Source organism: Alligator sinensis, unplaced genomic scaffold, assembly GCF_000455745.1.
Source record: "Alligator sinensis unplaced genomic scaffold, ASM45574v1 scaffold1238_1, whole genome shotgun sequence".
Taxonomy (NCBI): domain Eukaryota; kingdom Metazoa; phylum Chordata; order Crocodylia; family Alligatoridae; genus Alligator; species Alligator sinensis.
The window spans coordinates 881768-892539 of record NW_005842436.1 but is presented as its reverse complement, the minus strand read 5'-3'; the positions used below and the strand labels follow the sequence as shown (position 1 = coordinate 892539).

Sequence of the window (10772 nt, the reverse complement as noted above, 5' to 3'; positions counted from 1 at the left end):
TAAGGAAGAATTTCTTTACTGTCCGAGCCCCCAAGGTCTGGAACAGCCTGCCACCGGAGGTGGTTCAAGCTCCTACATTGAACACCTTCAAGAGCAAACTGGATGCTTATCTTGCTGGGATCCTATGACCCCAGCTGACTTCCTGCCCTTTGGGCAGGGGGCTGGACTCGATGATCTTCCGAGGTCCCTTCCAGCCCTAATGTCCATGAAATCTATGAAATCTATGAAACATTTATGCTTGTTTTGAAGTCAGCATGTGCTCTCTGAAGGAGCACAGTCACCCTGAAATCTGTCAAAATATATAGTGCCTCATATAGGTCTATAATGAAAGGGAGGATCCTCCAGTGTTCCAGACCTCTCCGAGAAAAATCACAACCCTACTCATTACCACTGCCATTCCCCTTAAGCAAGATGCTGTACCTCCACAGGTAATCTCGAATGCAGCAGATATCTTAGCAACCATATATCCCCCTGCTACCAAGAGTACAAAGGCTTTCTGACAGCCCAGCAGTAACATAACTACGAAGGCAGCTAATCTTTCATATATCTTGAAATTGTACGGAATGAAATTATTTTTTTAATTGGGTAAGTGAACTGGAAAGCCAGAATATCCTATGCAATAACTCCAATCCTTTGGGCTCTCTGCCCGTTGGTGTGCTTCTGTGCTGCTTCATCTCACTGGGTGCTGTCATAACCAGGAAGGATTAGAGCTGGGCAGGTGTAAAAAATCCAGTTTTAAAATGCAATTGATAAGGTACACTGACCATCCTTGTGATGGAAACCAAAGTAATCAGCACTTAGCTGATTATTCTGGCTGAGTCCACGAAGGCCTCATTAACAGGAAGGGGTCCTCTTGCAGATTTCCAGAAGTTCATGGGTAGTCTCCTATACTTCCTCCATAGGATACTGGATAGCCAGTGCCACCCTCTTCATAACAGAGCTGACAACACTGGTGCTGAAGTGTGGAGCCAGTGAAACTGTTTCTGGATGACTCAGTGCAAGGAGAGTAAAACGTAGAGGAAGGGTATTCCCCCTGAAAAAGGGACTCTAAAGTTCAGGTGTGTCTTATACACTAAAGCTGTGCAATGAAAAATAACTGAAATAATTAAAATTCAGCCAGATTTGAGAGGAATTTTTTCCCCAGTTTTATCCTTATGGAAGGTGTGTGCGGAAGAGTGCATCTTACACACTGGAAAATATGGCGGTTGTGTATCCAAATGCAGAATTTATTTTGGTACCCTGTGTCATATAAAAACATTTCCCAGAATTGGATGTTTTCAGTCTGAAGTTATAGCTAATGTTAAGATACAAACACAAAACTGATAAAACTGACTGTATGAACTATGGTTTTGGGTATAAATATATATTTTACTGTAACTTAATATGAACAGTAAGTTGATTGTTGAAGCAAGTGTCTGGAATGTCCCACACCAGACAAAAGCTATTAATATATGATGCGAGGAGCCCCATCTCTAGAGCAATGGGGGCTAACCTTTTTGGAAGGTGTACCACACATTAGCTCAGCACCCTCCCAGAGTGCCACTCCAACTCCCTTCTCCTGCCTAATCTCCTGCTCTTTTCAGCTCCCTGCCCAATCTGCTGCTCTGCTTTTTCGCTCCTGACCTATCTGCCACTTTACTGCCTGTCCCCTCTCCAGTCACATGGAGAACCGAGGCTACAAGGCTGCCCGCATTATAGCACATGTGCTGCAGGTTGGCCACTCCTGCTCTACAGTATAAACCAGGAATTAGTATGCCTATCAATCAGCCAGGGAAGTGGCAAAAACTATCTGTGCGCACCTGAGCAGAGGTGACAGCACCAAACAACAACTGCGTACATTTCAAAGGGAGAAGCCATTCTTAGGACACAACCATCTAGAAGGAAACATATGCAGAAACTGCTATTTTTCACTCTTTGAATAAAGTATTGTATTTCACCAAATCCAATAAAAATTCAAATTTAAGACAACCTTGCAATAATTTGATTATTTACATTGAAAATTTATACAGGAGACCTTGGCCATTCACGGGGGATATGTTCTGGAGATCCCTACGAATGGCAAAATCTGCGAATACTGCACTGCGGTCATGAACATCATCTGCATTCATGAACAGTGCATGCCTCCAGCGGCTGGGGCACAGCTGTGCTGGCGGTGGCAAGAGCCCGACGGCAGCAAGTGCAGAGCTCCCACAGACACTGCCGGCACTGTAACAAAGCAAACATTTGCGGTGCACGGGGAATATTCGGCGCACTGCGAATATTTGAAACTGCGAATGCCAAACCCGCGAATAGTGAGGGTTTCCTGTATATTTGTTAAAATTGTCCGTATACAGAATCTAATTATTGGAGGGTCATCTTAAATTCATTCCTCCCCAACTGCTGCAGCTTGAAAAACAGCAGCAGGGAGAAGAGCAGCATGGGAGTCAAGTGTCCTGCCACCAGACCTTTGCTCTCTATTCCCACAACCACTGCAGTGTCTGTGCCCCCTGGCACCTGCCCCCACTACTGCTGCTTACCTTCTGTTCCAGCCTTAGTTCTGAACTGGGACCCAGAGCACATAGTGGCTCCAGCCCTCCCCTGGCCAGGCAGCAGTGATTGTGGCAATGGCAGCTCCACCCCCTGGACAATGTCGGAGCTGGGGCAATTCGTGGCAAGGCAAAAATAGAGTCTAGGGATCCCTGGCCTTAAGGAGCGTATCTAGGCCTCAGACAGAAAAACTGGGATAACATGAGCTGGCAGTTCTACTAGCTGAGAACACCATTTTAAATGAAAATGCGGGATGCAATTTCAGAAGTTGTTTCCAGATAGAAAAAAAAAAACCTCATCCTGTTTGTCTCTGCTTTTATTCACTTTCCAACTTAGATTATACAAAACAAGCATAACTATATCTTGTATAATAAATCTTATTGCTGTTTTATGTACCTTACTGACTATCTGGAATGAGGGGTGTTTCCAGGGCAATGGACAAGTACAGGCATATCGCTTCAGTGCAAGGGAGGATCTACAATATTTTGAAAACCAAAGGGTGAATATCCCATAAGCTGGCAAACTTCCTTGGCTGGAACTCCAAAGTCTGGTCGGTGGTAGGTAACACTGAATTTTGCTGAGGTAAGGAGTTACCCCAAGGGCAAAATTTATGATGGACTCTGAGAGCTTCCAACCACAGACCACTCCACTCCACCTGGCAAAGACCCCCGCGATAAGACTCGATGGACTGAGTAACTTCTTCAACCTACCTCCTCCACCACCGCGGACTATTGTATGGGTTTGTGTGCATCTATTTTCTCTCTCTTTCAGCACTACAATTCCCTTCCTAGCTTTCCCCACCGCTGGGCTTAGTTGGCTAACATTGTATTTTCTGTAACTTAGCTGCGTTCCCCTCCTCACCCCCATCCCTCTTATGTTAGTCCCTCGCTCAGGCACTCTGTGCTTCCCTTATGGCTTTGTCATTTTTTTGGTTTATGACTCTGAATTTTATTAGAAAATGTTAAATCTGTTCTCTGCAGACACAAAGAACAGTAGAAAGAGGCTTGGAGCCGAGGTGCCATACCAGCTACAGTTTGTGACAATGGTGCCTTCCTCTCAAATGTCTCTTGGAATTAATGTCAGGTTGTCCTGTCTAGTAGGGCTGTGCAAAGCTTTGGTCGCTGATTCGACTCGGTGGGGGTTCGGCCTGACTCGTCAGCCAAATCTCTGAATCCGAATTGAATTAGCAGACCCTTTAATCTCTCCAAATCGAATTGGAACCCTCCGAACCGATTCGGAGAGATTAGGAAAGATTTGACGATTCGGACATAGAACCAGCTTTAATTGTTTTTTCTACATACCTCAAGGTACCAGGCAGCTCATGAATGCTGAGATGCTGGGGCGGATGGAGCATCCCACAGGAGCACGGCGGGGGGCCCCCAGTGCACTTGGCAGCAGACCTGGAAGTGGACCAGAAGCACTTCTGGTCCACTTCCGGGTCTGCTGGGTAGTGCATTTAGCGGTGGACCCACAAGGGGACCAGAAGTACTTCCGGTCCACTTTCAGGTTTGCTGCCAAGCACGCGAAGAATGCTCCATCCACCCCACCATCACAGCATTCACGAGCTGTGCCTGGTACCTCGAGGTATGTAGAAGAAACATTTAAAGCTGTGTCTATGGCTGAATCACTGCTTCTCCAAATCAGCATTGAATCTTCAGATTCAGCCTAATCAAATTGGACCAGTGATCTGAATCAACAAATTGAATCATTTTCCCTGATTTGGGCCAAATCCAAATTGAATATGGCCTGTTTCCCACACCCCTACTGTCCAGTCCGGCTGCTAAAGATCTGGGCATACGTGTAACCCTCCATGTCCATCTCAGTCACGAACACTGAAGTATGAGGCTGGGCCCAAAAATTTACTGAGTGAATAAAAGCACAAAGCCTGGACTACTCCTGTTTCAAGAACTGAAGGATTTGCAAACTGCACATTTCCCTGGAATGTGAAAATTTCTCAGGCAGTACAGACAGTTGGCATATCTATCATTAGTAATATCTGAAGCCTGAAGATCTTGAAGGGTAATATTCTAGTTACAGAAAATTGAGATATAGTAATGTCCAAAACCAGGATATCCTTGTGGCAATGGCCAAAAAGATGCGAAGAGCATATTAGCTAGAATGTACAAAACACCTTTGGGGAAAAAAAGAAGAGTTGAACTCTGAAGGAATGAGAACAAACTGTAAAGTCAAAAATGAGGTCCGTGAGAGGAGTGAAAAAAAGCTCTCTCAAACCAAAGGTACAGGAGAAGAACAAAGGAATGGGATGTACATGCTGCCATTTATACTCTCACTGCACAGCATGAGCAGCAAGCCACAGACCCCAAGACAAAAAGTCTCTGAGCTCAAATAGATGGTGTATATATGCATCCTGCAGTAGGATGTACAGATGGTTATTCTCTCTCAAATATAAAAGCATAAGAAATTTAAGATTACTGAGTTCATATAATCCCTTCCATCCTAAGGCTAGTTAGGATTCTTGCTGCCACTACTTCTACTACAGCCCTGCAATATAACCGTCTCCTAGTTTCTAGCTAAGATTTATTCAGGTCAGTTTATTTTGATATTCACTTGTGCCAATGTTGTCCTTTAGCTTAAATAACTCCTCTCCTTCCTGGTGTTTACTGTCTATAAGCATATCAGGGAGTAAATCAGACCTCCTCTCAAGCTTTTCTTTTGATGAAATAAGCCAGCTCAGCTCCTCTATTTTCCCCATAACAGGCTCTCTATTTCCAAGAAGCCTTTTTCTGCACCTCTTCCACTCTGATTTCAGGTTTCTTCAAGATGTATGACCAGAACTGTATATAGTATTCCAAATGAGGTCTCAGCAGAGCCTTCTACAAGAGCAGTGAAACTCCCTTTACCTCTACAGGAAATACCTTGCTTGATATATCTTAGAAATAAGTGAATCTTTCACTCCTTGCTCTTAGCAACCTGCAATCATAAAAGCAGAGAGCAGAAGTTTCCTCAGAGCCCAGCAAGAAGCCTCATGTTCTCCCTCTACTTCCTGTACAAGAGAATATGAGACTGAATGATCTCCCTGCCCTGTGCTCACAATTCACCCTATGCATATTCACCTTGCGCTGGACAATCCGTGTGAAAAGTTGCAATACACGGCTGCGCACATGCCCAAGGACGTCACACACGTGTGCCTGCAACGTATCCAGGAACTGGTCCCGTGTACTCCTGACAGCTTCCTCTAGTTGGTCTCCATTCAGTACTTGGAGCAGTATCTCTGCCATAGCTGTCAAGATGGCATTTCTCATTGTATAATTCTGAAAAGAGACAAGTCGTAAGACTAGGAGTTGAGAGAAGATAAGGTCCTGCAATACTTGTGCTAAAAAAAGACAGTCCAGCGCTTACGGCAGGATTTTCAGGCCCCACAATTCCCTGGTGAGACAGACTGCCTATATTGGGGGTTTGCGTAACAATTTATGTTCTCTTTACATCATCTATGAATGCAAAGAGTGTACCAGGGTAGAGATCTGTCCCAGAGTGCCAATTTTTGTTCCTTGATCTTTGTGAAATAGGTTTAGCTTAGAGGTAGAAGATATTAGATGGCAGCATTCTGTTTTTTTGCAGAGAGAAAGCTTAGCTCCTTCCCAACCAGTACCTCTCCATCCAGGTGATGCAGCAGGACACTCATGTTGGACAACACCATGCCTGGGATTTGTTCAGCCAGTTCTGTGAGAAAGACAGCATAGCCCTTCACTCCAGAAGCATCCCGAGCCAGATTCTGTGGACACTTCTGTCCAATCTCTCTGCAGGAAGAGGGGAAAAGATAGAAAGAAGGTGCTCACAGCTGTTGGGAGAGGGAGGGAGTCAGGAAGAGAGATATAGGTAGTAGGGTCTTGGTGATTTTCTCTTACCTCAACAGCTCACCCACTATACTCTTCATGCCATACTCTGTAGCCCAAAGGCTCACAGCTCCTCCAAACAAAGGGGCTACATGTTCAAAGTGCTGTAGCATCTGTGTGATCTTCAGAGTGGCACCTGCCAAGTCAGAGGAGAGGAAAAAGGGTCAGAGGATATAAGTGGGACATTGTTTGAGGAGAAAGCACAAGAGAGAGAGTGAGAAAGAAAACAGAGAACTCACTAAGCATGTGGTCATAACGCATCAGAGTCACAGCAAGCAAATGTATCACTGCCTCCCGTGTAGGCCGATGCTTCTGGTGGTTGATGGTTGGATTCTCCAGGATGCGGTAACAGATGCCAGTCATCAAGCTGAAGAAGATGGAGACAGGATCTGACAATGCAGTCTGTGCCAACCCCATTCAAGAGATCTGAATTGGGGGAGCCTCTCAGGTTCCTGTCATCATTACCGCCCCCAACTGAATTGTTTCTCAGGCTCCAATGTTCCAAATTATTAAAGAAACAAGAACTTTTTTCTCAGACTCCTCAGCACTACAGAATCATTCTCAAAGTCCTTTCTCATTGTTTGTTATGCTCCGCCTCATAAGAAGCTTTACCTTTCAATCCATCCTTCTAAAAGTCAACCCCTGAAAGAATCACACCCTTCATCCATTCAATTACATCTAATGTTCCTCAGGATTCACCTCACCCTTACCTGACAAATTCCTCCTCTACCACCAAACCACTCCACAGTCGACGGAGATCCAGTTGCAGCAGCTCTGTCAGCAGCTGTATGAGTGGCTGCCTCTCTTCCTCCCATGAGAATCCAGAGCGCTTAGCGCAACCCTTCTTGTTCTGAGAATAAGATTATGAGGTATGCACACCAGAAATTTTAAAAAGGACATGGAAACGTTAGAGAGGGTGCAGAGGTAGGCAACAAAAATAAAAAAAGACTTGGAAAGCAAGCCATATAAAAGAAATGTTGAAAGAAATAAACAGATAATAAATAGCTTACAGAAAAGGTGAGTAAGAGTGAGTGTAATAACAGTCTTCAAATATCTGAAGAGTTCCCATAAAGAAGAGGAAGAGGGCTGTATTCTCCTTGATTTCCTGAGTGTATTTTAAGAACCTCTGCAGTGGTGAGACACCAACAGTCCACATCCCCCTGCCATACCTGTAGCAGGTTACAGTACTTTTGGTAATTTTTGAGAGCATGCTGGGCATGTCTACTTATGCATTAATACGCTTTAGTTAATGAGCATTAAATCTAGTACCTCCATTGTGAAGTTCTAGGAAAATGTGCATTAGCCTACCTTAATGCACACTAACTAAAGAGCATGACTTCTAAGTGACACTTAATACACATTAGCCTATTTTAATGCACATTAACTAAATAGCACATTTTTAGCGATGCTTTAATGCACATTAAAATAGGCTAATGTGCGTTAAAGCGCACATGTAGATGCACCCACCTTGTGGTTGTGGGATAGGGTTGATTGTGTAGTTCAATTAATACGTTAAATGAAGACTTATATGGGATGGTTTGGATAGGGATGATCCTGCCTTGAGCAAGGGGTGGGGCTACATGACTTCTGGAGGTCCCTTCCAGCTCTACTTTTCCATGATTCTATAACAAGTGGCACAATACAGCACTAACGTGTTATTCTTTAGTAGCAAAGACAAAGATCAGGCTCTATAGTACTGAGAACCTCTGCCATAACTCTGACATGAGCCGAAGACTACAATCAAATGGATTCAACTGCAACACCTTTCCTCTACTACAGAAGTAATGTCAGGGAGCAAGTGTCAGAAACCAACTAGACAAAAAGCCGCACACAAAACATCTCAGGCTTCAGATACCAGTGGAACATTAATACTAGGATCTGTCACATTCCTTGCAGCTTCTGCCCAAAAAGAACTCCCTGAGGATACGTACGCCATATATCCTGGGCCTCCATGTGACCCAAAAGCCTTGCCAATATCCACCTGGGAACCTTCAGCTATGCCACATATCTAATGTTACAGTTGACTGAATGAACATCAGCATATAAAAATAAAGTTACAGAGTGTCCAGTAACTATATTTAGTTTCCATTTTTATCCTCCCACAGCACATACCCTTCCACCAAGACTCAGCTCCACTGAGTCACGTTTGAAAGACTCTGTTTCAAAAGCCTCCACTAGACGAGTCAGCACGTAGCAGTTCATCTTAAGGGCATTGAGGTGAGCCAAGCGGTCTGAGGAGCTCAGGCCAGGATCATCCAAGATGGAAGGCAGGTCATTATAGTGAGAGGACACTACTACAATGAGATAGGAAGACATGAGAATCATTAGCCCACCTTGCCCGAAATTTCTCATTTCCCACATCTCAAACACAAGCTCACAGCAGCCATCAGATTACCAAAGACCTGTGCTCATCTCTCACCAGCTTTGACCTGGGCCACATCCCATACCCACACCTTGGACACCATCAGTGCACCCTGTCCCCATAACCTTACTCAACTCCTAGTACCTCTTAGCTAGGAGGAGATGGATAACAGGAAATGGAATTTTCTGTTGGTCTGCCCTTACAGCAAACACACACAACTCTGCATTGTCTGCCAAGATTACAAACCCGTCTAAGGAAATGGGTTGAGGATGCAGCCCTGCCAGTGAAGTCACATTTGCCTTATTTCATCATACAGCTGCAAGAGAACACACCCACCATTCACCATACAAGGAGAGAAGGAGCTTTACACCCACCTTTTTTCATCAGATCCAGGGCATCCTCTTTGATAGCAGCATCCACAGTGTGGAAGTGACTGTGAAGTAGACACAACCAATAAGACAATGCAGGATGGTTGCTTGTACCATGGTCAATCAAGCAACAGAACCACAAGCAAGCCCAGACTTCTCCTCTAAATCCTATTTACTAGTCTTACTCCAAACTCATGTTTTCAACCCATTAAACTTGCAGCTAGAAAAACCATGTTGCAAGAAGACTCAAAAGAGGCTTCTAATAGAGTCTGTGCATAAGCTGTGTTCTCCAAATTCTAGTTTAGTGTATTACCCAATTGATTTCTAACAGTTTAGAAAATTCTAAACTGCAGCACTGACATGGTGGCAGTTCCAGCTCAAAGCCTGCAACAGGAGTTAGAGCTACTACTTCATGCCCTATGCTGGAGCCAGAGGTGCCACTGTTGTGTCCCTTGGGCTGAATCTTGGTTCTGCTTCAAACCCCACCTTGGACCCCTCATGCACCTTGTTGTGCATTTTGGACACTGTGTCTCCTGAACGCTGGTCTGGCTTACACTATGGACATGGATATGGCTATGGACTAGGAACCTAATGTGGACTCCTTGTCTATGACCCCTTTGGGTGGCCACTGCTCCATTCTGGGTCCCCTGCTGGCCCGAGTACTTCTTTAGCCCCTTCCTCCTCCAGACTGTTTGCAAATCAATCCTTACAGCAGCTGGCATTTCCATTGGGCAGGGCTCCACCTACACAAAGAAAGTCTTGCAAAAAGGACCCTTTAAAGGCACTATGGACACACCTGCACCTAAGTCAGCATCACTGGCTAAAAACAGAAGCCTGATGCATCCTGGGGCCTGACTGTTCCAGGTTTTGAATGGCACTGAAATGGGCATGCAGACAGTTGCTTTGCCTAAAAAAACAGACTTCAGGTCTCTCCTGGGACAAAGCCAGGATCCTACAGAAAGAGCAAACCTTACTGTTTCCCATTACAGTCCTATGAAATGTTGGAGTTAATGCTTTGCTCTGGGACAGAAGAGGTTGACAGGAGTCAACTGACATTCAAGCTGGTTGTGCGAGTGCTGCACACCCCTCAAATCCACCCCTCCCAGCCCAGTCAGATGCTGGACTCCCCACCAGGCAGTCTCTGATGAAGCGATCAAGACAGCTTGTGCCAGACATACATACCGAGGTCTGCACTGGTCTGTAACAGGGGTGGCCAGAGCAGGGCCCCGTGGCCATGGGGCTGGGTGAGTTTGACCCCCCACCCCGGTGGGGTAAGGTGCAAATCTGCTCTGCCTTCTGCCTGGCTCCAGATGGCAGGGCTAAGCCCGCCCCTCTGCCTGCACCGAGCTGCAGAGGCACAAGCGCCTCTCTGGCTGCAGCGGAAGGGCTGTGCGGGGCCCCGCAGCAGCCGAGTGGGACAATGGCGGCACGCGCGGCTCCTGGCAGCCGGCTCCCGCGGCATCTCTTAGCCTTTTCCCAGCGAGGCAGGGGGAGCCCGGCCGGTAGGGCGCCCCCCGCAACCCGGCACTCACTGCAGCAGGCTGCAGAGGGCGTCGAAGTGCTGCAACACGGCCCGCGGGCCCTGCGCCCCGAAGGCGGCCCCGAAGGCGGCCAGGGCGCCGGACAGCTGCGCGGGCGGCAGCAGACGCGGCGAGGCGGAGG

The 10772-nt window shown here is 46.1% G+C and overlaps 1 protein-coding gene and 1 non-coding gene across 2 annotated transcripts in view; both read right to left on the bottom strand.

Annotated features, from left to right (window-relative positions):
• Positions 1-10770, bottom strand: part of NCAPD2 (non-SMC condensin I complex subunit D2) — a gene marked incomplete at its 5' end in the record, with an annotated part of 58768 nt that extends 47998 nt beyond the window's left edge. The window contains 8 exons of the mRNA XM_025211935.1: positions 5601-5798; positions 6137-6284; positions 6393-6516; positions 6620-6747; positions 7091-7230; positions 8493-8674; positions 9117-9175; positions 10643-10770. Of these exons, the coding sequence (XP_025067720.1) occupies positions 5601-5798; positions 6137-6284; positions 6393-6516; positions 6620-6747; positions 7091-7230; positions 8493-8674; positions 9117-9175; positions 10643-10770 (1107 nt within the window). The remainder of the gene's footprint in view (positions 1-5600; positions 5799-6136; positions 6285-6392; positions 6517-6619; positions 6748-7090; positions 7231-8492; positions 8675-9116; positions 9176-10642) is intronic.
• LOC112551360 lies at positions 8762-9059 on the bottom strand. The gene has a single exon (XR_003095645.1). It is a non-coding gene; the product is annotated as a small nucleolar RNA U85 (small nucleolar RNA).
• Positions 10771-10772: the final 2 nt, after the last annotated feature.